Source organism: Felis catus, chromosome E1 (genome assembly GCF_018350175.1).
Source record: "Felis catus isolate Fca126 chromosome E1, F.catus_Fca126_mat1.0, whole genome shotgun sequence".
In the NCBI taxonomy this organism is placed as follows: Eukaryota; Metazoa; Chordata; class Mammalia; order Carnivora; family Felidae; genus Felis; species Felis catus.
This window is the reverse complement of record NC_058381.1, coordinates 28,552,858-28,579,898: the sequence shown is the minus strand read 5'-3', so window position 1 is coordinate 28,579,898 and position 27,041 is coordinate 28,552,858. Positions and strand designations below refer to the sequence as shown.

Genomic DNA, 27,041 nt, shown 5'->3' with positions numbered 1-27,041 from the left:
TCGGAGTTTTGCCTTCCACAACTACAGCAGGACCATGTATTTAACCTTGAAAATGGGAAGAAGAGGTTCTGTTTCCACCCAATCAGTGATATTGCATCAACCAATCCCTGCAGTTTCCTCATGCATCTGCCTGGAGTCACAGGGTGTTTCCTGCTGAACCTCCAAGCCATCTCAGTCCCTCAAAATCTCCCTTCTTGGCCTTTCCCAGAAATAAATTCTTGGTGGAAGCTATAAAACACCAGTTCTTCCTAGCAGAATAACTCCACTGGCTGCCACCAGAGGCCAAGGCACTTGGCAGGTAAGACTCATTAATTTTAATCTTTCATGATTTCTGCAAAGTTGATGATGAAATTTCCTAAAGGCTTCTCAGAAAGCTTGGTACTGCATTTGGACTTGTCTTCAGTGGGCATTTTCTGGTGCCAGATTTGGCTGCCACAATGACAGATCATTCCTGTTTGGTGTAAGGAGAATGTGATTAAATCCATGTGGGGCAAGGCAGATTTTCCAAGTCTGAAAACAGTCACAGAATCATAAACTCTTAGGGCTGGAAGGTACCATAAGACCTCTCATCCACCATCTTTAGGAACTGAGGCCGAAGAGATAACACACAGAGTTGGGGATAAATAATAACAGAATGATGCTCCAAGTGGTGTTCTTAAGATTGCTATCATGTAACCTCTAAACTAGAGTGAAAATTTACAGTGTTTTAAGAGTTTCCTAAGATGGGGCTCTCAGATCTTTATCTTGTTTCCAGCATCTTATGCCTGGTATTTATAGCATATCTGAACATCTAGTTAGCCCTGAATGCCTAGTCCCATATGTCTTCAATGCTCTTGTGGACACCTGAATCTCAATCAAGTATATGAATTGCAGCAATATGAGATGGTCTTCATTTTGGAAGAATGGAGTGGTTGAATCATATTGTGTTTTACGTGATTGGGTGTCCCAAACCCTGTGGCTGAAGTAGGGGATTGTTTCTTCTAAGAAGATCTTGATAGGGGCATCTGGCTGGCTCAGTTGGTAGAATGTGCAACTCTTGATCTCAGGGTTGAGTTCAAGCCCCACATAGGTCATGAAGCCTAGTATAAAAAATTTTTTTTAACTAAAAAAATAAGAGATCTTGATAAGAACTTTCTCCTCTTGACCATTTTCCTCTTGATCCTGGAATTACTCAAAAGATCAAATAGAACCTTTTTGGGGGTGATGGCGTGTTTGTTAGTTTTCCTATGGCTCATCCTACCACCCTCAACAGAGCTCTTGCCACTCATGGAAAAGAATCCCACTGATTCCTTCCCTTCTCAGGCTTTCCTGAAGCCCCTCTTGGTGACTTCTCAGCAAGTTTGAGAGCCAGACTCTGGAAGGCCTTGGTGCTCAGAGTGTGGACTGCAGACCAGCAGAAGCAGGAGCATCTCCTGGGAGCCTGTTGGAAATATAGGCTCTCAGGCCCTTCTGTTTCCTTCTGAGTTAGAATTTGCATTCAATCAGGTCCCCAGGTGATTAGTAGGCACATTAAGGTGTGGGCTAAGGGACTGTCACCATCATGACTCTCTGTACCTTCCAGATGCTGAACTTCTCTGCCCTTGGAGTTTCATTTATTCAGCATGAACCCAACACCTATTATGTACCAACACTAGGCTTGGGCATGGGAAAAAACAAAAATAAGACATAGCCCTTGAGGAGCTCATGATCTGATAGGGGAAACAGACATGAAAACAGTGATATGTGATATGAGTGGAGTACAACGGGAGGACAGAAAAATGAATGACCTAACTTTGCGTGGAGAAATCTGCTACACTTCACAGAGAAAGCAAAATTTGGCCTGGCTGTTGAAGAACGAATAGTTCATCAGGCAGAGAGAGCACTGCATAAGAGGATGTGAATAGAGGCAAGGAATTGTGGACCAGCCCTGCCATTAGAGGGGCAGAGGCTATGACTCTGTCTCAGGATATTGCTTCATGTCCCAGAGAAGGCCCCAGGCTTTGCTGCAAACCAAAGGGCTTGGGAAATAATTTCTGCGCTGAGCATGATGATAAGAATGTGGATAAATATCCAAACATCACAGAAGCCTCTTGGTGACCTCTTACACCTGAAGCCCTATGTCTTCCACCCTCCACCCTGCTTGGCTCTGGCTGCAGACAGTGTCCCTTCAGGATCTTTTAGCATACCTTTTTTTCCAGCGCAGTGGCATAACCTTTCATTTGCCTGGCTCTGCTTTCTGTCCCACATCCTTCCTTCACACACACCAGGGAAGTTGGCCAAGACATGGAAAATAATTTGGCTTTGGCCTTGAGGTCTCTCCCTGCCTTCCCAGTGAGAGGAGTATGAGGGGGAAGGGGGTCCGAGGAAGGGAGAAGAGAAATGAGCATGGAAGTTGATTTTCCTGTTTAGATTTCTCAACTGTCATGTCTTCAACTATGATATTCCTCTTCCTCTATCTCAGATGATGTCTTTTTTCATAGACTAACCTTTTACTTTTGTTTTTAATTTATTACAAAATACATCAGTCATTGAAAGAGCAGTATAATGAATACTTGTGTGCCCATCAGCCCTCTTTAAAAATCAATGATATGGTTGTTGCTAGGGGAAGAAGGAAAAGGGAGTTGGTCTTTAGTGGGTATAGAGTTTTAGTTTTGCAAGATGAAATAGTTCTAGAGATCTGCTGTACAACAATATGAATATACTTGTCACTACTATGTACTGTATGGTTAAACATGGTTTAAAACAGGGGTGCCTGGGTGGCTCGGTTGCTTAAGTGTCCTACTCTTTTTTTTAATGTATTTTTTAATGAATAAATAAATAATAAATAAATAAATCCTATTTATTTTTGAGGAAGAGAGAGAGACAAAGCATGAGCAAAGGAGGAGCAGAGAGAGAGAGAGACACAGAATCTGAAGCTGTCAGCACAGAGCCTGATGTGGGGCTCGAACTTCTGAGCCAGAAGATTATGACCTGAGCAGATGTTAGCCAACTGGGCCACCCATAATTGTCCTATTCTTAATTTCGGCTCAGGTCATGATCTCACGTTTCTTGAGTTCAAGCCCCCAAGTTGGGGCTGTCAGTGCAGAGCCTGCTTGGGATTCTCTCTCTCCCTCTCTTTCTGCCCCTCCCCCGCTCTCTCTGCCCCTCCCCTGCTCTCCCTGTCCCTCCCCTGTTCTGTCTCTCAAAATAAATAAAAACTTTTAAAAAATGGTTAAGATAATAAATATTACACTACACATTTTTACCAGAATTTAAAAAATATATATCAATGATACACTTTACTCCAAACCCATCATGCCCTTTATATGCCTGAAAGGGAAGATTTCTGGCTGGCTCAATGTTCTCCTCGAATTACAAAGAGGAAGACTATGGTTCTACTCAGGATCATAGAAGTGTAAGAACAAGATCCCATCGAGGGTTAAGCCATTTGAGAACTCCTCTTGGAAATAAATGAAAGTGCCCAGGAGAATCTTGGCCAGAGAGGTACTCATTCATACCTTGCCTTTTTTTCTAGAGTTAGCTTACAAAAAGTACATTCAACAAGATAAAAATTGTTAGAGGAATCATAAAAGGACAGAGGGAAAGACTGGGGAAGTGTGGCGGAGAGCAAATTTACCTGGTCCAGCTATAGTCCTCTTCTGGACTGGCCTAATTCAAGGGGAGAGTATCCAAGAGGGTGTCCATAAGACTACCTAGGTGGCCTCTCAGGCAAAGCTCCAGAACCACAATTTCTCTTAGGAAGCTTCAAGTAGATATGGAGGGAGCAGCCAATCTGAGATGTTCTCCCTGGTGTGTTTCTGGAATCCAACCAGTGAATGCACACTGAGGGAAGAACCCATGCCCACCTGTGTAATCTGAGGGGCCTGTCGAGAACATGATATAAACAAATGATCATTCCATCTCATGCCATGGGTGCTTCCTGGGGCTGGAGCCAGAATCTCTTCAAAACATATTTTGGTTCAGGGGCACCTGGATGGCTCAGTCAGTTAAGCATCCAATTCTTGATTTCAGCTCAGATCATGATCTCACAGTTGGTGAGTTTGAGCCCCACATCAGGCTCTGCGCTGACCGTGCAAAGTCGGCTTGGGATTCTGTCACCTTGTCTCTCTCTGCTGCTCCCCTGCTCCTATGTTCACTCTCTCTCTCAAAATAAATAAATAAACATTTTTTTTAAAGGTATTTTGGTTCTATACCACCAAACCTCATGAACACTCTAACCCCCAAAGCCCCTCATCAGCCAACAAACCTGCAGGTATTTTTGTCTGATGATTTACATTCAGGGTTAAAGCTCACAATGAAGGGGTTAATCTAAGATCTGGAATCTCTCCAGGCAGCCTGGGGCACAGCTGTGGGCCCAGGGGAGCCCTGAGCTTTGTCACAACTTTCATTCATGTGCTCCCATCAAATTGGCTCTTTGAGGAAGGGTAGAAGCCCTTGCTGGTTTCTGAAGGGAGGAGCTGAGTGCCTGCTTCTCAGGCATGCTCCCCGGATGCAATACATCCCCAGGGGAAGGAAGGAGGGGAACTCCAAAGACCTGTTCCAGGTTTGGTAACAGCATTTCTCACACTTGTGACAAGACAGGTACAGGATCTCAGGTCACAGGCTATCAGGGCAGAATCAGACATCCTGTATCAGTTGGCCCTCACTTGCCAGGACAGGGGCCCAGAGACGTTAAGTAACCTGCCCAATGTCACAGAGCTAGTTGTAGGAAATGCAGAACTTTAACTCCAGATCTCCTGACCCTGAAGCCTGAGTTCTTTCCCTTCCAGCCCTGCTTCTTTCCATGTCTCCCAATAGCAGGCATGGGTCTGCACAGATGATTGATGCTAACTTAAGTAATTGTAGTTTCCCCACCTCTACTCCAATATTAGGGCATCTGCTGTTCCCTGGGCTTTTTATGCTTTACCATCCCTTTCTGTGACTCCGTCCCTCCCATGGGGGCTCTACAAGGCTCATATCTGATCCTGGGTCTCGTTTCAGCAATGCAAGCCCTCCATCTCTCAGTCCTCTTAGCTTTCCTGACCTTGCTTCAGGCTGCAGCATTGGCCACAAATGGTAAGTGTCTCCATATTGAATTCCTGGGGCTGCTGTGACAAAGGATCACAACTGGGTGGCTGAAGACAACAGAAATGTATTCTACAGTTCAGGAGGCTAGAAGTCCAAAGTCAAGGTGTCAGCAGGGTCCTAAAGTCTCTAGAAGGGAATCCTTCCTTGCCTCTTCCTGGCTTCTGGTGGCTCCAATTCTGGTGGTACCAATTCTTGGTACTCCTTGGCTTATAGCTACATCAGTTTAATCTCTGCCTCTCTTCACATACTTCTCTGTGTGTATCCTGTGTGTTCTTTTGCTATAAGACCACCAGTCATTGGATCTAGAGCCCACCCTAATCCTGTACCTTTATGACCTTATCTGAATTAATTACATCTGCAAAGATCCTATTTCCAAATAGGGTCACATTCTGAGACATGTATTTTGGGGGGACACCATTTAACTCACCACACCCCACCTCCCATGCTCCAGACCCCAATACAAGTGAGAACAAGAATTCCTACCACTCCTTCTCTACCTCAGGGCCCTGGTGATCAGCTAAGCCCTTTGATGGACACTTACGTGTCTACCTCACCAAAACCCAGAAAAATCCCCACAGCCCAGTAGCCCAAGCCAACCTGAATGGTCACACACCTTAATCCCATCCCTGGGTATTCTAGTGGACCTCTGAAGAGCAATTCCGACATCTTATCAAGGATCAGAGAGCATTCTTCCCATTCTATTCTTTTTCTCCTTGAGGATTCTTGTGAATGTTTCCTAATCTCAGTCTTCTGCCTGCTTGGATTTGAGAGGTGAGGGTAATGGCTGAGAAAGAGGGAGACAGAAGCAGAGGGTATCTCAAAGGAATGGTGTCAGATACTCTGCTCCTTGTCCCTCCTCCTCCAAGCACGGGCCACCACGACTGCTGCCATCTCTGATGCTGTGAATCAGGTCAAGGTCCAAGTCAACAAGGCCTTCCTGGATTCCAGGACCAGGTACGTGAGACACAGACACAGCGTACTTCCCTTGCTAGGCTTCCGGTTAATGACGAGTACATATAGGCCAGCCCTGACAAGCCAGTGAGAAAGCAATCATCCAAACTGTGCTACCACCCCCCCCCCCCAACTCTGAGTGTGTGACAAATAGGAGTCTTAAAATCCTTAGCCTGTAAATTACCTTGAAGAGGATGCCTCATCTAATCCTGGAAGCACTCTCTTCCACATGGCTGGATGTTTCCTTGGGTCATGCATTACAGAGTCTCAGAAAGCCTGTTGGTAGAATTTCTCCATTCATTCAACTAATATTGACTGACATAAGCCCGGTTCCCTAGAAGCAGAACCTGAGACATGGATTCATGGGCAGGTGACTAATTAAGAATTACTCTTGGGAGAGCTGTAAATGAAGTGAGAGGGCAAAGCTGGAAAGGTCAAAGAAGGAAGTTAAGCAAGGATTGGCTCAGTAATCACACAAGAAGGGTACAGGTATGAGCCGTCAGCAACTACACCCAAAGCAGCTAGGGGGCATAGCACCCCAATGCCATAAAAAGATCCAAGGGCACTTGGAGACCCCACAGCTCACCAGCAGAATCAGCCACCCTCGAACCACATGTTAGGGGCTGGGATCTTTGAAATAAGCAATGAAAACTGGGTTCCAGCTCTCAGGATGCCCATCAAGCTAGAGGCATACAGACAAGAATAACCACTGTGTTGAGCAGAAAACAACCTTATTCCTTCCTCTTGCTGTCCCTTTGCACTAGAATTGGGGCTTCCTTCCTCCTTGGCCCTTGAATGACTTTTAAGTAGTTCCATAACTGTTTTTTTGACTTTTAGAAGACAAGAGGTACTCCAGCCACTTCTAGTCCCAAGAACAGTATCCTTTCAGGAATTTAAATGTCAGCGTAAGAAGACAAAGCCTAGAGCTTCCTACATCCCTGGGCTCAGAGCTGCTTTATTAGGTTTATAATGAGAAATGGAACACAGTCTGCTAGTTCCTCCTTCCTGGGCTCTTCCTAATCCCCCAACACAGGTTTCTGACTCCTCAGGGTTAAGCTTGGGGGGGGGGGGGTGGAGGAGAGATAGCAAAGGGCAAGGTCTAAGTCACCTCACAACTTAGAGCCCTGAAGGGGTCAGAAGGTCTTCCCCACCTTGGGCACTTGTTGGCTGTCTCAGAGATTCTGCTGCCAGCTCCCTGACCCAGAGAAATTTCTGGCCAGTAGCTTACAGCTCCAACCTTCAGTACAGAAGCATCTGGCTCACTTTCTCACCTCCCCACACCCTCTTGAGCCAGGTGACTTTTAAGCAGGCTCCAGAAGACTACAAGCTTCACCCTGCTGCTGGAGGATATACAGATCCCATGCAGTGTGGCCCTGTCTGGCTTACTCTGTTAAGTGCGTGGTGCCAGCCTCCACTCCTGTAGGCTCTTTGGGCAGGTATCAGCCACTGGCCATGACTCTAGCCCACCTCTTAAGTCCCTTATCACTAGAATTAAAGCACAGAGGAAGCCCCATGGTGGCAGTAGGGAAGTACTTGGTATTTCAGTAACTTTCTCCAAACAAAAATTCTCTCTCCCTCCTTAACTTCAACCCTTTTATAGCCCCAAGGTAAGGATACAGTAAAGGCCACAAAATCAGTGTTCATCACCTCCTTTGCAAGCTGTGCACTGACCAGCCATGCTTTGGACTTCATTCCTACTGGTTAGTTCTTGGACTTAGGGGCCTCATGGAGACATAAAGAATCACACATAACCATCTTGTTACACAAACAATCCAGTGAAGGAAATAAACAAAGCGATGGTTGCTACTCTAGGCCCAGGGATCAGGGAAGCCTGATGGGGGATGAGAAGCAGCCAGCCATGTAGAGAGCCGGGAGGATAGCATCCCAGGGACTGGGAAGGACAAAGGCAAGGGTGCTGAGGCGGGAAAGAGCTTAGGGTGCTCGGGAAACAGAAAGAAGCCCAATGCTGGTGGAGGTGGTAGACAGGGAGGAGGACACCGTGCAGGTAGGCCAGAGAGGTGGACACTAAGGGCCATAGAGTCAGAAAGCAGATTAGAGGTTGCTGGCGGAGGAGGGCAGGGGAGGAATTGGAAGAGACTGCTTAATGGGTATAGGGTCTCCTTGGGGGGTGATGAAAATGTTTTGGAACTAGGTACAGGCAGTGATGGCACCACAATAGGAATGTGTGTGCAATAAGCAGATGGATTCATCCATGTCCCAGGGTAAGCAGAGTGCCATGGTCTGCTTTTCACTCTAAGTGCGCTCCAGCAGCCGTTTGGGGAACAGACAGCAGGGGGTGGAGAGAGATGGGGAGTGGGGCGGGGCCCCGGTCAGGAGGCTGCTACAGCCGTCCAGATGAAGGCAACGGTGGCTAGGATGAGGGTGGAGGCCTGGAGATGGGTAAAGACTTCTTCCCAAACCCTGGCTGATCCCACGGAGCCCAGCCCTGAGCAAAGCAGGAGGGATCCCGCATTCAGGCGGGAGAAGCACGCAGAGCCCAGGGCACAGGAGGAAGGAAGGAGCATGCAGAACCTTGCGTGGGACCTTCCAGGTGGAGCCCTGGAAGGCCCAGCAGCGCACCTTGTTTATTGGGTGGGGGACCCTTTGGGCCCTGGCCCATGAGGACGGTGGCGCTGACGCTAACACATGTGTGTATTCCACGCCAGATACAGCTCAAGGAGCTTTACAGTCCTTCCTCCCCCAAACCGTATGAAATGCTAAATTGAACTACATGAAATAGCTTGTTTTTGAGGTCAAAATGATCAAATAGCATGGCTCAACGAAATATCGTTATTTCATTTTATGGATAAGGAAGCTGGGTACAGAGAGGTTAAGTAACTTGCCCAAGGGCACATAACTAGTAAGTGGCAGCCAATGTTCAAATCTTGCTCAATGTTCAAATTGAGCAAGTCAAACCAGCCAATGTTCAAATCTTGCTTCCTAAGCCCCAACTCCAGGTGAGTGCGGGCCCACAGAACTTTCTGTGATGGTTTTCTGTATCGGGGCCATCCAATACAGGAGCCAGTAACTACGTGTGGCTGTTGAGCACTTAAAATGTGGCTAGTACCAGTGAGGAACTGAATTTAATTTAATTTTAATGAAGTTCCATTTAAATAGCCACTTGTGGCTGGAAGTTACTATACTGGACAGTGTAACCCTCCTGGCCACTGGGCCACGCAGTCTCTTGCAACAGCAGCAAAAAGACAGTCTGGCTTACTGTCTTGGGTCTTTTTAATTGAGGTTGGGGGAGGCTGGTCGGGGGTAGGCCTGCCAAGTAGAGCGCAATCATCCCAGTCACCCTTGTCCCTGTCCCACCTGCCCAGGAAGTCCCTCAGACTGAGACACCATGCCCCCTCACCCTGGAAATAGTTAAGAACCTAACCTATAGATCAGGCCAGCTGTTGCAGCCAGTGAACTGTACCCCAAAAGCAGAGCTGTCTTTTGTGAGAAGCTGAGCAACTTCCAATGTTTCAGAGTCTCAGAGCCATAGATATCATCCCACGGAACCCTTCCTCCCACATGTGTGGAGACTGAGGCACGGGGAAGGGGTGGTGGATTCTCATGGAGGCACTTTCCTAACACCACCTTGCACTCCATCATCTCTGTGTTTGTCCCAAACTTCTTAGTAGCAGGGATTTGGGCTTCTCCCTTTACACATGGGAAATTAAGAATAAAAAGGCTGAACATCTTGCCCCAAAAATGGTCAGCAAGAGGCTGGATGCTACAGCCCACATCGAAGCAAACTCCACGCTAACTCCAGGGCTAGCTGCAGTTAAGGATGTTTCCATGGGAAGAACTGAAGGCCCCTAGGCTTGTTATCTCTAGAATTCTCTTGTTATTTCTAAACTCCTACATGACAGGAGTTCCTCAGTCTGAGTCAGGACATCCTGGGCTTAGGTGTTTTTAAGTTTCTCTAATTAATTCTGACCCAGCCAGCACAGCTACAACCCTCTGATTCTAATTCAGGAAGCGCTCACCTCCATCTGCCTGCCCTTTCTCAGAACCAGACCCTACAAAGCTTAAAGACACACTGTAGCTTCCTCCTCCCAGAAGAGATTTTCCAGAGGCATCAGAAAGGAAATGAGAAAGATCCTGAGAGCGCGGGAGTGCTTGTCTCCTGCCCGCACTGCCGCCACCCCCTGTGGCTCCTCCCCAGACACACATCCCTTCACACCCCTTCTAAAGCTTCAGGGCTGGAGGGCCCAGTCTTGACTCTCCTATCGCTCTCCATTGTAGGCTAAAGGCCGCCATGAGCTCAGAGGCACCCACCACTCGACAGCTCTCGGAGTACCTCAAGCATGCCAAAGGCCAGGCGCGCACAGCCATCCGCAACGGGCAGGTGTGGGAGGAATCCTTAAAGAGACTGAGGCAGAAAGTGGCCTTGACCAATGCCACAGGTACAGAAAACCCACTGACCCTCTGATGGCGGGAAGGGGCCATGACCCCGCAGGAGTGAACAGGAGTCACCAAAAGCTGTACCCCCTATTAGGAGCACCTCCTTGGCTCTCCCTGCTCAGATTCATGGGCTTGCAGAGCAAGGAGGGGCTGAGGGGACAGCTGTGCCAGTATGGTTTTGTTTTATTTTGTTTTGTTTTGTTTGCAGAGAAAGGAACTCAAGCCCAGCAAGGTCACACTGCCAACTCCAAATAAGGGGACACTCATGCTCTTTGTGTAATGCCATCTGTAAAGCCTCTGTCCAGAGGAAGTACTAAAGTCAACAAACATGGGCTCCCTGTCCCAAACCACAGTGTCACCACTACTGTGCTTTATGTCTCCATAAAGGAGACGCGTAAGCCACCTGTATCAGGGGGATTTACTGGGATTATGTCACAGGAGATGAGATTTCCATCTTGTCTTGCATAATATGGAGCTGAAACAATGAGGTGACGGATTGATTGTGATCTCCAACCCGTCCACTCCCACCCCTACCAAATGTCACAGCTTCTGGAGGGTCAGGGAGGGAGGGGCTTGGTCCCAACCAGAAGAAGGGGCTGCAAGTTCTTCCTGGGAAAACAGCAGGTCCAGGAAGATAGCGGGCTTAGGACTTGAGCAAATTCCAAAGTTCCAAAAGAAGGAAACTGGGATGAGGTAAGGAGAAATAGGGATCCTTTAGACTCTGAGACTCAAAAGGTACAGAGGGTTGAACCCCTGCCCCTGCCAACCTTCACAGGTGGTCCCCTGAAGAAGCCCCCATAGAGCAAGATTCCCTTGCTTCTCTTTCATGCAGGCACCAGGATGGATCACAGACTGCTTTAGGAGGTTAGCAGTTCTCTCCTTTCTGTGCCAGCACGGGAGCCTCTGCTGCGTAAAGCCCCACTGTGTTACTCCTCCCAGGACCACAGCGCCCCTCACTTAAAAATTACCTGTCCCGGGGCACCTGGGTGGCTTAGTCGGTTGAGCATCTGACTTTGGCTCAGGTCATGATCTCGTGGTTCGTGAGTTCGAACCCCACATCGGGCTCGCTGCTGTCAGCCTGTCAGCACAGAGCCACCTCTTCAGATCCTCTGCCCCTCCCCCACTTGCCCTCTCTCGATAATAAACAGTTTTTAAAAATTACCTGTATCTTCCCAACATCTTCCTTATCTAGGTTCCTGCTTGCTTGGTACTTTAGATGTCAGTGAAGCTTTAGAAGAAGAAAAGCAGTCTTATCAGACTAACTCCTACTAACATGTGCTTAACCTCTCAGGGGTATTTTCGTTCTAAAAGAAAGATCTGTTGATTCGAATGCCCTGATTAAAAAACAAACAAAAAAAAATCACTAACAATGCTAGCAACTTTCAGTTACTACCTGTGTGGCCTTGGGCAAGTCCCTTGAGCAATGTGGTCTCAGTTTCTCATCTGTAAAATGGGAATTAAACCTCTTACCTCAATGAGTTGTCAGGATTAAACAAGAAACCACCTGAGAAATGCTTACCTAAAACAGACAAATGCATTCCCAGAAAAGTAAGCTCCCCTCTGCCTTCGGTTTCCTGCCTCCCCGCCGTGCTTCAGAATGGAGAGAGAACTCAGCCCCTCTGGCGTCCCTTCTGTTTCAGAACCTAGCCTGGACTTGACTGCACTGTCTTGGGAGGTGGGCTGTGGTGCCCCCGTTCCTGTGGTGAAATGTGACAAGGACAATCCTTACCGAACCATTACAGGAGACTGTAACAACAGGTGAGGGGGCACGGGCAGTTCTCGGGGGCGGCCCAGCTAGGGGCTTTGCCGCTTGGCCATTCCCGGCAGAACCCCCGCTGCCTCCCCCTCCGGGGCCTGCGGCCCACCGGAACCCGTTCATATTGGAACCTTCCCGAGCTTCCCCGTCTTCCAAAGGGGCCGCCGTAGGCCCGCGCCTTCAGAGCGGACGCAGTTCAGCGACCCCCCTCCCCGTCTGAGAGGCGCCTCCCCCGCGCCCCCTTTCCCTCGGGCGGAGTCCCGCCCCTTCCCTACGGGTCCCCCAGGGCTTTGGAGAAGCGGAGCCCGGAGCGCGGGCCGAGGCTGAGGGCGCGTCTTGCTCGGTTTCAGGAGGAACCCCGCTCTGGGCGCCGCCAACAGGGCGCTGGCGCGCTGGCTGCCCGCCGAGTACGAGGACGGGCTCTCCCTGCCCTTCGGGTGGACGCCGGGGAGGACGCGGAACGGCTTCCCGCTCCCGCCGGTGAGGGCGGGCCCGGGGTGCGCGCGAGCCCCGAGCGGGAGGGTGCAGGGGAGAACCCAGAGAGGACGGGAAGCGCCCCCAAACGCGCACGGAACGGAAGAAGAAATAGGTGGGAGGGCGGAGGTGCGAGGTGGGGCCCGCAGCCGGGGAGAGGCGGAGACTTGGACGGGCTCGGGCCGTGCTCCCCTAAGTGCCACTAGAGGGCAGCGGAGCCCGGAGCCCAGCCACGTGGTGGTCACGTCCCAGCTGCCCACAGGCCAGATACCCTGGGGTCTCCCAGGCAGATGGCCTCCCTGCCCCATCCTGCCCGCGCTTACCCCGCCCCGGCCCCTGGGGTGCATCAGCTGTTGTTTGCCCGGAGGTCCTATCTGTTGGCCTCTTCTGAGTTGGCAGCCCCTCCCCCAGAGCCCCTCTCCTCCTCCCAGACACCTGGCACCTCCCTGTCGCTTCACAAGCAGCCTGTCTTTGTTTTCCCTTTTCCATAGTGGAAAGGGCACTGGCCTTGCAAGCCATCAATTCCCGCAGACGTGTGTTCAGTCCCATCCCTACTATCCCCTTTTGTAGCTGCAGGACCGTTGGAAATTGGCCTCACCTCTCCAGTGTCCTCACCTTCAGAAAAGGTGTAATGCCACCCACCTCACAAACTTGTCATGGGGATTAAATGTACCTGTTATACTCTGGGTGTTCAATAAAACTGCAATTGAATCTGACTCCTCAAAGCACTTTTTCCTCCAATCCTTCCTCCCCTTCTGTCTCCATCTGTAGGCCCGCGAGGTTTCCAACAAGATTGCAGGCTACCTGAGTGAGGAGGGTGTTCTGGACCAAAACACGTCCTTGCTGTTCATGCAGTGGGGTCAAATTGTGGACCATGACCTGGATTTTGCCCCCGACACCGAGCTGGGGAGCAGCGAGTACTCCAAAGCCCAGTGTGACAAGTACTGTATCCAGGGAGACAACTGCTTCCCCATCATGGTAGGCCCCTGCAGCTGTTGGTGACAAAACCCCTGCCTCCCTGACGTAGCAGGGTACCTCATGGTAGATCTCGAATGCTGATTTGACAGCTTCCCAAGCCTCACACATCCATTCATTCACTCATCCATTTATTCAATAAATAGACATTAATCATCTACTCCGTGCCAGGCATGGCACTAAGCACTGGGGATTCAAAGGTGAATAAGACACTGTTCCTTTCCTCAAGGACAAAGAGCCTGTGTGGGAAATGGACAAGTAACCACTAATGGTGAAATTGGGAAGCTCTGGGGAGGGGCGGGTCGTCTATGTGCCTGGCCCAGCAGCATTGGCATCACTTGGGGACTTCTTAGAAATGTAAAATCTCAAGCCTCATCCCAGACATTGGGAAACAAAATCTACATTATACCAGGATCCCTAGGAGATTCGTTCTATACACAGTTAAGTTTGTAGAACGCTGCTGTAAGTCATCGGGGTCTGGGACGGCTGCTCCCAGAAAGAGCTGCAATTTGATGGATGAATCAGAGTGAGAGCAGGGATTTGTGGGGATTTCCAGCAGGAAGAGAGAGGCACTTGCAATGGTGCCCCATTTTTTTCTTATTTTACAGTTAGAGAGTGATTTATTCACTCAAACAAATCAAGGCTCTGTGCTGTGGTGTAAAGAACACGGACTGTGGAGAGAAGTCAGTCTAGATCTGAATCCCATATATTTCCCTTCCTGTTTACAAGTTCTGGAACAAATTACTTAACCTTTCTGAGCCTCGATTTTCTCACCTGTAAAATGGAACTGAATTACCTACCTTACATTTTTTGAGGACCAAAGTGAGATAAAGTATGCATAATGCATAGCACATGTTAGATCCAAAATAAATAAATGGTAGCTGTTTTCAGTAATTTTTTTATTGTTTATTTCTTTTGAGAGAGTGCATGCAAGCAAATGGGGGAGGGGTCAAGAGAGAGGGAGATAGAGAACACCGAGCAGACTTGGACTCAGGGGCTCATCACAGTGTTCATTGGGGAGAGGCTTAATGGAAGGGGGGAGTTTGTGAGGGAGGACTCGTGCGGGAAGGGCTCAATGCTGGACTCGACCCATGAACCACGAGATCATGCCCTGAGCCAAAATCAAGAGTCGGTCGCTCAACTGACTGAACCCCCCAAGTACTCCGTTCATAGTAGTTATTAACAAAGCCTTTCCTATTTCTTGTCCTGCTTCCCTGTCCAGGGATCTCAGGACTCCCTCGCCACCAAAAATTTGGAACCTCTGCTATAAAAGAGTGAATGATTCCCCTCAGACCTTTTACACAGTGGGATGTAATGAACTTCAGGGCATTGTGGCTCAGGATGTATAGTGTCAGCAGGAGGCATCTGGAATCAGTGTCTGGTCCCAGGGTCCCAGGAGGGCTCCATCAGCATCTTTGCCAGCCGCATCCAGACCCATCCTGGGGAGAGGTTGCCGGATCCCAGCTGTGCCACCTCTGCCCAGTCACCCACCCCCCAATCTCTCTGCAGTTCCCTCCCAATGACCCCAAGGTGAAGACTCAAGGGAAGTGCATGCCTTTCTTCCGAGCTGGGTTCGTCTGCCCCACGCCACCTTATCAGTCCCTGGCTCGAGATCAGATTAACGCTCTGACCTCCTTCCTGGATGCCAGCCTTGTATACGGTCCTGAGCCCAGCCTGGCCAGCCGCCTTCGAAACCTCAGCAGCCCGCTGGGCCTCATGGCTGTGAACCAGGAGATCTGGGACCACGGACTGGCTTACTTGCCCTTTGACATCAAGAAGCCAAGCCCCTGTGAGTTCATCAACACCACGGCCCAAGTGCCCTGCTTCCTGGCAGGTGAGTCCGGGCTGGGAACAGAGGGGCCCAAGGACTGGGAGCAGAGAGAGACCAGAAAAACTTCAGGAGGCTGCTAGGTAGCTTCCAGAGAGGCTTTACTGCTGCTGCTTTCCACATGCTTTCTGGAAAAATGCACACCAAGCCCCCACTGCCTCTGGCACTGGTCCAGGACTGGTAGAAGGGCCCGGATGAATACAGAATCTAAGAACATGTGTTCACCATCAAACAAACAAACAAACAAAACAATTAAATCCAGAGAAGCACAAATAAGAAAAACCTACCACCCACAAATGATCATTGTTAACATTTTTAATGCCCACCTTTCCAGGTTTTTTTAAATCATAGATATAGTTCTACATTGTTTTACATAATTGGGGTTATACTATCCGTTATGTTCTATAACCTGATGTCTTCACTTAATATATCACATCATTAAATATTCTCCAGCATGATTTTTACTGGCTGCCTGATATTCCCTGACATACATTATCATGATTTATTTTCTCAATCCTATTTTGAAACACTTAAGTCATTTCTAGTTTTCCTGTTTTTTTTTATTTTTATGTTTTATTTTTTATTTTAATTTTAATTTTTACTTTATTGTTTTTAGGTAATGAATATCCTTGTTGATGAATCTTTGCACTCACTTAAAAAAATTTTTTTAATGTTTGTTAATTTTTGAGAGAGAGCATGAGCAGGGAGGGGGGAGGAGAAGAGAGAGGGAGACACAGATCGGAAGCAGGCTCCAGTCTCTGAACTGTCAGCACAGAGCTCTATGTAGGGCTTGAACTCAGGAACTGCGAGATCATGACCTGAGCTGAAGTCAGATGCTTAACCGACTGAGCCACCTAGGCGCCCCTGGACTCATTTTTAATAATTTTATTAAGATAATTTGTTAGAAGAAGAAATTTTAGATTAAGAGGAATGCATATTTTTAAGGCTTTTTATAAACTTGGCACAAGGCCCCTGCTCCATACAACCTGTGCACAACCAAAGCCCCCCAATTCTGTTCTTTCTGGGGGCCTCATGTCCTCCTGGTCCTCTTTGCCTTGGGCTCCTGGAGGCCTTTCCTCTTCCAAAAATCTACTCTGTCAGGATAACCCCCGCCCCCGCCCCACCCACCTGGACATGGCAGAAAGCCAGTCCGTAGGCCCAGATCTCTTGGGTAGATCTCTTCAATTCTGTGTTCACACATATCTCACATCAATCCAGATACAAAACTGAGCCCTTTCCTGTTTTCCACAAAAATATCCGGTACGACCAAGCATTTGGGAATTTAATAGACTTTTCCTAAAGATTAGAGGACACAAGAAATCCCCTTGTGAACACCTGGTCTTTTGCCAGTTAGCTGACCTCCTATCCTGTCACTCTCTTCTTTCCTTTCTTCCAAAGGCCCCCGTCTCTAGATACTTCTCCCGTTGTTACATGGACAAATTCGACCCTACCTAGGAACCTGCCCTCAAACTCCCATTCATAAAACTTTTCAAAGTTTCTCTCCACCAAAAGCCCTTATCTGTTTGTACTGCCCCATCTTAGAAGGAGTTGGGATTGTAATTAGCAAAATTTTCCTTTTTCATGTCATCTGTAGTTTTGAGCACAGTCTTGTGCAGTCAGCCTTCTTATCCCCGTTTTCACAGATACAGGGACTGAGGCTTAGAAATGTCAAGTAACTTGTCCAAAGTGACCCAGCTAAAAATCATGTGTGTGGAGCTGAGATTCAAACCTCTGAATCCCAACCCCCATCCCATTCCACTTGACTTCCCTTAGGCTAACTGGAAGGAGGGGCTTAGGAGAGGGTCCCTTGGGGGCACTATCGTGTATTTCTTTGTGCAAGTTACTGGGTTTTGGGGCTACTCAGGGGGAACCAACCTTCCTGCCTTCTGGACTTTCAGGAGATTTCCGAGCCTCCGAGCACACCTTGCTGGCCGCTTCCCACACCCTCCTTCTCCGAGAGCACAACCGGCTGGCCAAAGAACTAAAGAGACTCAACCCTCACTGGGATGGAGAGAAGCTCTACCAGGAAGCCCGGAAAATCCTGGGAGCCTTCATGCAGGTACAGAAGCCCAGGAGCACTGCCTCCCTCACCCACCTAGCTTCTGCCCCCCCGCCCCGCCACCCCCGCTCTGCCCACAGCCACCCTCCCGCTACCTCCTCTGTGTTCCGCACCTCCTCTTCCCTTCTCCTCCGCTGCTTCCTTCCCACTGCCTCATTATTTCAGCCCTCCTTCTTGTTTCTTTAGCTTCTCTGCCCCAAAATGAATCCCTGAACTCAGAGTGTTGGAGAGTCATTTGTCTGTCGGTCACTCAGTGTGCCTGCCCAGATGCCACCATCACTGGGACCAAAGGCTCCGTCTCTCCTGGGACTGACTGTTGCAGAGCTCTTTGGGTTATTTCAGTTGGACTGTCTTCTTTTTCAATTCTCTGCACCTAAGCCACATGTCACAGGCAGAGTCCATTGCTATTGTAGATTGGCTGATTGACTAACTAGAATTAACTGTGCACGTATTTTTTTAAGCATTTTATTTTGAAATTATTATAGGTTCTCAGGAAGTTGTTAAAAAAAAAACAGTACACACACCCAGCCTCCTCAGTGCTAATGTTTTTGCATAACTATGGTACAACATCAAAAGCAGGACGTTAACATTGATACCAACCAAAGGTCTTATTCAGATTTCACCAGATTTAAATGCAATCATGCGTGCGTGTGTGTTTGTGTGTGTGTGTGTGTGTGTGTAGCTCTGTGCAATTTTATCACATGTGTAGTTTCATGTAACCACCACCACAATAAAGATACTTCACTCTCCCATCACCTCAGGACTCCCTCCGGCCCCCCCTCTGATAGCCACATCCACCCTCCCCCTTCCCAGGTCCCTATCCCCTGACAATCACTAATCTGCTCTTCATCTGTACTGTTTGGTGAATGTTACATAGATAAAACCATGCAGTATGTATCCTTTTGAGCCTGGCTCTTTACATTCAGCATAATTGCCCTGAGGTTCATCCAGGCTGTTGTATGTGTACAGTCCCTTCCTTTTTGTTGCTGAGTAGTATTCCCTGGTTTGTTTAACCATTTACCCAGTGAAGGACATCTGGAGAGTTTCCAGTTTGGAGCTATTATCAATGAAGCTGCTATAGACATTCGTGTATACATTTCTTCATGCAAGTAAGTTTTCCTTTCTCTGGGAAAACTCTGCCCAAGTGCAGTGGGTCATATCGCAAGTCCATTTCAAGTTTTAAAAGGAACTGCCAAACTATTTTCTGGAGTAACTGTACTATTTTATGTTCCCACCAGCAGTGTATGAAACATCCAGTTTCTCTGCATCCTGGTCGTGATTTGTTGTCATTGTTTTTTTATTTTACTCTTTCTGATAGGTATGTAGTGTTATTTCATTGTGGTTTGAATTTGCACTTCCCTAACGGCTGGCTAATCATGTTGAACATCTTCTCCTGTGCTTATCTGCCACCTGTATATCCTCTGCAGTAAAATACCTGTTCATATATTTTGCCCATTTTCAGATGGATTATCTTTTAATGTTAAGTTTTGATGGTTCTTTATATATTCTAGATACAAATCTTCCATCAGATATGTGACTTATAAATATTTTCTCCCAATCTCTCATTTTCTTAACAGAATCTGTTGCAGAGTAAGAGTTTTTAATTTTAATGAAGTCCAATCAGGACACATTTTTTTTTTTTTTTCTCTCATGGGTTGGGCTTTTGTGTCAAATCTCAGAACTCTCTATAGTCCTAGATCTCCAAGATTTTTATTGGGTTTTTCCTAAAGGCTTTATACTTTTATGTTTTCCACTTAAGGCCATGATCCATTGGGGGTTAATTTTTGTATAATGTGTGAAGGTTAGGGTGAGGCTCATTTTCTTTGGCCACAGGGTGTCCAACTGTTCAGCACCACTTACTGAAAAGGCTATCCCTCCTCTAGTGAATTGCTTTTGTTCCTTATCAAAAATTTTTTGGGCATATTAATATGAATTTATCTCAGAATTATCTATTCTATTCTGTTAATCTATGTGTCTATTCCTATACCAGCACCACAGTGTTTACTGTGGCTACACAGCAAGACTTACCATGGGGAACCAGGATTCTTCCCACTGCATTCTTTTTCCAAATTGTTTTGGCTGTTCCAGGTCTGTCCCTTTCCTATGTATTTTTAAATAAGCTTATCTACATCTACAAAAAAAAAAAAAAAACCTTGCTGAGATTCTGATAGGAATTGTATCAAAACTATAGATCAATATAGGAAGAATTGACATCTTAACACTATTGAGTTTTCTAATCTGTAAATGCAGTGTCCCTAAGTGTTTAGGTTTTCTTTGCTGTACGTCATCAGCATTTGGTAATTTTTATCATACAGATCCTGTACATGTTTTGTTACATTTGTACCTGAATATTTCATTTTCTTTGGGTAAGTCATAAATGGTATTACATTTTTTCTGACCTGCCACTTGCTCTTTATCAGTGCATAAAAATGTAACTGATTGTTATATGTTGACCCTGTATCCTGGCCTTGCTGAGCTCAGTTTAGGGAGTTCTTCTTGTAGAATCCTTAAGATTTTCAAAAAAAAAAAAAAAGATTTTCTATGCAATCATGTCATCTGCAAATAAAGACAATTGTATCTCTCTTTTTGTAATCTATGTTTTTAAACGTTTTTTTCTCTTGTCCTATATCAGTGGCTATAATTTCCAGTACTGTGTTGAATAAGAGTGGTGAGAACTGGCATCCTTGTCTTCCTAATCCTAGAGGGAAAACATTCAATCTTTCACCATTAAGTATAATGTTTGTTGGGGTGCCTCAGTTGGGTGGGTGTCTCAGCTGGCTAAGTATCTGACTCTGGATTTCAGCTCGGGTCATGATCTCATGGTTCATGGGTTCGAGCCCCACATTGGGCTCTGTGCTGACAGTGCAGAGCCTGCTTGGGATTCTCTCTCTGTTCCTCCCCTGCTTGTGGTCACTCTCTCTCTCTTCCTCTCTCTCTCAAAATAAATGAACTTTAAAAAAGTGTAATGTTTGTTGTAAATCTTCTGTGGATGCTCTTGATGAGGTTGAGGAAATTCCACTCCATTCCTAGTGTATGGAGAGTTTTTATCATGAACAGACGTTGAATTCTGTCTAAGGTCTTTCCTCATTAATAAGACTTTTCTTCTTTAGCCTATTCTGTTTGCTTCAGGTTTATTTTACTCTTCCTTCTGGTTTCTTTCAGCACTTGGAAAACGCTATGCCCCTTCCTTCTGGGCTCCATGGTTTCACATTGGTGTTCATTTGTAGATAATGTGTCGCTTCTCTTTGGCGATATTTAAGACTTTGTGTTTAGTTTCCAGAAGTTTAATTGTAATGCATCTTGGAGTACATTTCTTTGGGTTTATAATGTTTGGTATTCATTCAGCCTCTTGAATCTGTAAGTGTATGTCTTTCACCAGTTTGGGGACGTTTCTAGACCTTATTTCTTCAAATTCTTTTTTAGCCACCCCTTTCTTCTCTATGTCTGGGACTCCATTAATAGGAGTGTTAGCTCTTTTGTTATTGTCCCACAGAGCCCTGAGGTTCTGGTTTGTTTGAGGTGTTTGTGTGTTTGTTTTGTTTATTTTCTCTCTGTTGCTTAGATTGAGTTAATTCTACTGATCTGTCTTTCGTTCTACCCTGTCATCTCCACTCTACTACTGGGTCTTCCTAACAAGTTTTAATTTTAGTTAGTATTTTTCAATTCTACAGTTTCAATATTTTTTTTATAAATTCTACTTCTTTGCTGAGATGGTCTGTTTTGTTACAAGGTAACTTGTAATTGATTGTTGAAGCATTTTTATAACAACTGTTTTAAAATCTTTATCAGATCATCTCAGTACCTGATTCATGTAGGTATTGGCATCAATTGATTATCTTTCCATTCAAACTGTGGCTTTTCTGGTTCTTGGCATTATGAGTGATTTTTTAAATGATATCCTAGATACTTTAGTTATTATGTTAGGAGACTCAGGATCCTATTTAAGTCTGTTTGGGTTTAACATGTATGTCTGGCATACTTTTGTGGGCTTTAGTTCATATGACAGGTTTTTTTAAAGTTTTTTTTAAATTTATCTTTGAGAAAGAGAAGCGGAGGGGCAGGCAGAGGGACAGAGGATCTGAAGCAGGTTGTCTGCTGATAGCAAATAGCCCAACACAGGGCTTCAACTCACAAACCTGCTAGATCATGACATGAGCCAAAGTCGGACACCCAACTGACTCAACCACTCAGGCGTTTCCCCCCCCCCTCCCCTGGTGACAGTTGTTTCCTGAGCCTTTGCAGTGCTATGCTGGTCTGCTTCATTCTTCCTGTGCCTCTGGGGTTCACATTCAGTGCCTACTGATGCAGTCTGCAAGGCAGGAAGGCCCTTTCCTGGCTGCCTTCTGTTGCCCAGCAACCTTCTAGGGGAGCAGCAGCCACTGCACCTGGTCTCTTTATGGCTGTTGTGTGAAGAACAGAGAGATATGGGGTTTCACTGCTGCCACCATTGCAGGCATATCAGACCATCCGCCAGCCTGAGTTGTGGACGGCTCAGAGCTTGGGTTGTGAAGTAGGTCTGGGGGCTCTCCACTAGGTTTCTGCTGGGTTCCCCCGTCCCAGTCCTTTGGAGAGAAAGAGTAGGCTCCCTTTGGCTCCTTTTGTGTATTCCTATTGGGGGTTCCAGGTTGCCAGGCTCTCCTGCACTCAGTCTGGGGGCATACAGGAACTCACTGTGCTGTCATTCCTCAAGTCCTGAGGTCGTCAGCCAGTCCACCTTCTTTCCAGCTTTGAAAGTCTATTTATGTTGTCTATGGAATAATTTCCAGAGTGTTTACATATATTTAGTGTGGAAGATTAGGGGGAAATGAGTCTCCTCCATCTTGTTCTGGGACCAGAAGCCCCATGCACTTAGTTTTAACCATTAAAGACAGATATCTCCCTTTATTTCTTCTCAAAAATCTCCATAATTCAATATTAATTTTTAAATTGGATCCAGAAATCTTGCTGCTGGAGATGTTTGTAGGAAATCATCCAAGGAATGAAAAGTATCTACCTAAAGATGATTTGAGTTAAGGTTTTATATTGGTTTGTTTGGGCTGCCATAGTAAAATATCATAGACTGATTAACAACAGGCTTAAACAACAGAAATTTATTTTCTCACAGTTCTGGAGGCTGCAAGACCACGGCATCAGCAGGTTTTGTTGCTCCTGAGGCCTCTGTCCTTGGCTTGCAGATGGCCACCTTCCCTCTGTGTCCTCACATGGTCTTTCCTCTGTATGTGTACCTTCCTAGTCTCTCTCTCTCTCTTCTGATAAGGACACCAGTCCTAACTGGATGAGGGCCCCACTCTTATGATCTCATTTAACCTTAATTACCTCTTCATAGGCCCTATCTCCAAATACAGTCACATTAGGGCTTCAACATATGACTTTGGAAGGGACACAATTCCATCTATAACACGAGCGGCCAGCAGAAAGAGTGTCATGATCAATTAGCAATGTCTGCTATGGTCACAGGAAGGGAAATGGGCACATATGCTATCCATTTGCCCTCCTAGATTTTTGAACACTCATCCCTCTCAGCTGCAGCTTCCTCCAGCCTCACTCTGTGGAGATTTAAGTGTTCTCTTACCCTTTCCTCATGATATGTATCCCCACCCCCTCCAGATTATCACCTTCAGGGACTATCTACCCATTGTGCTCGGTGATGAGATGCAGAAGTGGCTCCCTCCATACAGAGGCTACAACCAATCTGCTGACCCCCGAATCTCCAATGTCTTCACCTTTGCCTTCCGCTTTGGCCACACGGAGGTCCCCTCCACCATGTCCCGCCTGGATGAGAATTATCAGCCTTGGGGTCCAGAAGCAGAGCTCCCCCTGCACACCCTCTTTTTCAACACCTGGAGGATGGTCAAAGAGGGTACGTCCTTTTGGGGAAGCACTGTCACCCAGCAGTCTCACTCTGTGGCCTGCTTCTAGGGAAGCCTGGCGTAGAAGCCAGACTCCAGGCACTTCCCGCGTGACCTTGGGCAAGTGAATTCACCTCATTGAGCCTCATTTGTAAAATGGGAACGATGGTACCTATCTCACTAGGATATACAAAAAATTAAGTGGCATAAATGTGAGAGCACCCCACAATGGTTCCTGACACACAGGGAGTGGTCGATATATATCAGTTATTATTCTTTCTCTCCTCCTCTGGCCTCGAAGGTGCCTGGGCTTTCCCTGCCTCAGGCTTCTCTGACCCCTGTACAAAGAATTCATGAGCTTGGGAAATAAATTGCTCTTTCCTGCTCTCCTCTAGGGCTTCCTACCTCCATCACGTGCCAAAGGTTGGCCCCTGCTCCCCTTTACCTTGGGTTGGGCTGTGTCGCAACTGGCTTTACCTCAGGCCTCACAAGTCAGGGCCATTCTCTGTAGGCTTCCGCCACCTCTTCTCATACTTCCAAGTTCCGGGGGGGGGAACATATGGAAGGAGAAGGAGCTGGCTTTCTGAGCTAGAGCTCCAGAAAACTTCTGAAGCTTATAGGCAGGCCATTGCCCCAGTAATGCCTCTGTCTTCCCCACCCCAGGCCCCAGGCAGGCAGTCTGGACTGCCCTCCAACCCCAGCATACCCTGCAGGCCGCACCTGGCTCTTCTCTCCCGGCCTCCAACCTGTGATGTTCAGCTGGCCCTACTTTTACCTGAGAGGAAATGTCAGGGGGAGGGGGAGGGGCCAGCAGTGGAAGATAGCTTCACGCTACCCACATCCCCAGGACGGCCTCTGGCTCTCCTTTGCAGGTGGAATTGACCCTCTGGTCAGGGGCCTGCTGGCCAAGAAGTCCAAGCTGATGAATCAGAATAAAATGATAACAGAAGAGCTGCGCGGCAAGCTTTTCCAGCCCACGCACAAGATCCACGGCTTCGACCTGGCCGCCATCAACATACAGCGCTGTCGAGACCACGGGATGCCCGGTGAGTGGGCCTGAGGTCCTGCCTGGCCCAGGGAACTTTTAGCTTCTTTCTAGGGTTCCTGGGGACTCTCTTCCATTAACCCTAAGGATCTGACCAATTCTAAAACATAAGGCAGAGATACCAGTTTTTAAAATTCATTTTGTTCACCTGTGAAATGGCGTCTTCCATTTTCCCTGATGTGGAGACAAGAGAACATATCTGATACCATCTTGGAGCTCCTCAAATGAAAAAGAGATCAACAACTGACTTGTAAAACCAGTTTAAAATCCCAGAAAAGTCACAGACCTAGAGCAGCGATGATAAAGATAGTATATGTCTAGTGCCGATTCAGATGACTGATCAGTAGGGCCTGTGTTGAGATGAATCAGGAGAGGAGAATAGAGGGGCTCCTGGGTAGCTCAGTCGGTTCCAGCATCCAACTTGCGGTTTTGGCTGAGGTCATGATTTCATGGCTTCATGGGTTCAAGTTCCGCATGGGGCTCTATGCTGGCAGTGTGGAGCCTGCTTGGGATTCTCTCTCTCTGCCCCTCCCCCATTCATGCTATCTCTCTCTCTCAAAATAAATAAACTTAAAAAAGAGAGACAGAGAAAGAGAGAGAGGACAATAGAGAGAAACCAATGACTATCGGACCTCTCTTTTATACCCATGAAAGGCAATTTAATGTAGTAATTAAGAGCCAAACTGCCTGGGTTCAAGTCCCAGCTGTGCCATTTCTAGTTATGTGACCTTAGGCAAGTTACTTAACATCTCTGTTCTTCAATTTACATATTTTTACGGCGCTTAGAATAGTGCCTGGACCCATAGTAAGCACCACATAACCTGCTAGCCCTCTCATGCCTGAAGTACCGCAAGTGTAAAACAATGGATCCCTGCCCACCCCGTCCCAAAGGCTAGGAGTCCAGACTTTCTGGGGCTGACGGCGCTGGGGCAGGTATGTCCCCAAGGGGGGCTGTGGTGAGAAGCTCCTGGGATGAGACGGCATCAGCCCCTCTGCCCTAGGGTACAACTCCTGGAGAAGCTTCTGTGACCTCTCACAGCCCCAGACACTCAAGGAGCTGGATGCTGTGCTGAAGAACAAGAGGCTGGCTAAGAAGTTACTGGATCTCTACGGGACCCCTGCCAACATCGACATCTGGGTTGGGGCGATTGCTGAGCCCCTGGTAAAGAGGGGCCGAGTGGGGTCTCTCCTGGCCTGCCTCCTGGGGAAGCAGTTCCAGCAGATTCGTGATGGAGACAGGCAAGTGAGACCTTGTGAGGAAGGCAGGGGTGAGCAGACCCTTCTGCGATGTGGACAAGTCCTGTGTGAGGACTAGTCCAGACCTCAGAGTGTTCCCAGTGACCTCCTTCCTTCCCCTTTGGCACAGTGGGGAGGGAGGGGCCACCGCCTGAGCTGTGTGGACAGACCCTGCTTCTGTCTCTGCAGATTCTGGTGGGAGAACCCTGGGGTCTTCACTGAGAAGCAGCAGGACTCTCTACAGAAAATGTCCTTCTCACGCCTTGTTTGTGACAACACCCACATCACCAAGGTCCCACGGCACCCATTCCAGGCCAACAACTACCCTCAAGGCTTTGTGGATTGCTCAGCCATTGACAAGCTGGACCTTTCACCCTGGGCCTCAGTGGAGAATTAGGGGCCCAGATTTCCCAGCCTCCCACACTGTGAAATTTTGCTCCCTTTGGTCCGTGATGCCATTTCAGGCAAGTTCAGTGACCCCGTCCATTAGAGCTGCACACCCCATCCGGGCCCTTCTATCCAGCTGGGTTTCTTGACACTCACCAGATGCACACCTCGCTCAAAGCCAAGGCCAGCACCTCTGCCTTTCCAGCTCTTCCACCTGAATCCCACTGTTTCCATGCCATCTGTGGGATGTCACCCATCCTCTCCCTGCAGCAAGTCTTGACTGAGGCCATGGTCTTTGCACTCTTAACTTTCCTCCTCTCCTTTCAAACTAGATTGTGAGCTCCTTGAGCCAGAGACTTCTGTCTGCTTCCCAGTGTCCCCCGTGCCATCAAGCATGATGCTCAGCACACAGCAAGGGCTCAATAAACATCTGATGATTGATGATGGTGGCAATGACACTGTTCCCTTCCAAAAGCAGGCCTTGGGACCACTGCCAAATAAGCAACTAGATGTTTACAGTGCAGACACGCCTTACCACTAAGATGTGTGCACGGGTCTGTGGGGCGAGAAGGCATGGTTTGGTGAAATTTCAGAGTTCTCTAAGAAAAGTGGGAGGCAAGGGGCTCCTGGGGAAAGAAGCAATGGCCGTAGATGAGGGAGAGGGTTTGAAGTGCCATCAAGGGGTCAAACAGAAAGGTTGTCCCAGCCTGGATAATCCTACAGCTAAAGTTGATTTTCCTTCCAGAAATCCTTCTGGGAAATACCTCCTTCTTCTAGGGCAGTCCTTGGAGCCTGTGAGATCTCAGAAGGGGCATGGCCAGAATGTTCCTTGTACTGCTGCCCAGTACATATTCATGTGTTCTTTTAAAATGACCCTCCGGGTAAGGTCAGCTCAGTCAGCACCTCCAGATCCCCTGACTGGTGGAGTGGATGGAGCCACCCTGTGGGAGGAGCCCAGGACCCCGAAGACTTGGCTGCAGTCCTCCTGGCTCTGGCACCCACTTCTTCAAGCCCTTGGATGAGTCTCTTTCTTCTCTGAG

At 47.7% G+C, this 27,041-nt stretch overlaps 1 protein-coding gene and 1 long non-coding RNA gene across 2 annotated transcripts; one reads left to right on the top strand and one right to left on the bottom strand.

Annotated features, from left to right (window-relative positions):
- Window positions 1–101: 101 nt before the first annotated feature.
- LPO (lactoperoxidase) lies at window positions 102–26,154 on the top strand. The gene is made up of 13 exons (XM_023244022.2): window positions 102–298; window positions 4,960–5,034; window positions 5,913–6,000; window positions 10,234–10,394; window positions 12,033–12,150; window positions 12,499–12,628; window positions 13,394–13,600; window positions 15,107–15,431; window positions 17,324–17,484; window positions 23,092–23,344; window positions 24,206–24,379; window positions 25,380–25,617; window positions 25,804–26,154. Exons 2-13 carry the CDS (start codon window positions 4,962–4,964, stop codon window positions 26,009–26,011), a joined length of 2,136 nt encoding a protein of 711 aa, XP_023099790.2. The 5' UTR covers window positions 102–298; window positions 4,960–4,961; the 3' UTR covers window positions 26,012–26,154.
- Window positions 10,558–12,049, bottom strand: LOC123381935. The gene is made up of 2 exons (XR_006589551.1): window positions 11,912–12,049; window positions 10,558–11,835 (listed from the first exon to the last, which is right to left on the bottom strand). It is a non-coding gene; the product is annotated as an uncharacterized LOC123381935 (long non-coding RNA).
- Window positions 26,155–27,041: the final 887 nt, after the last annotated feature.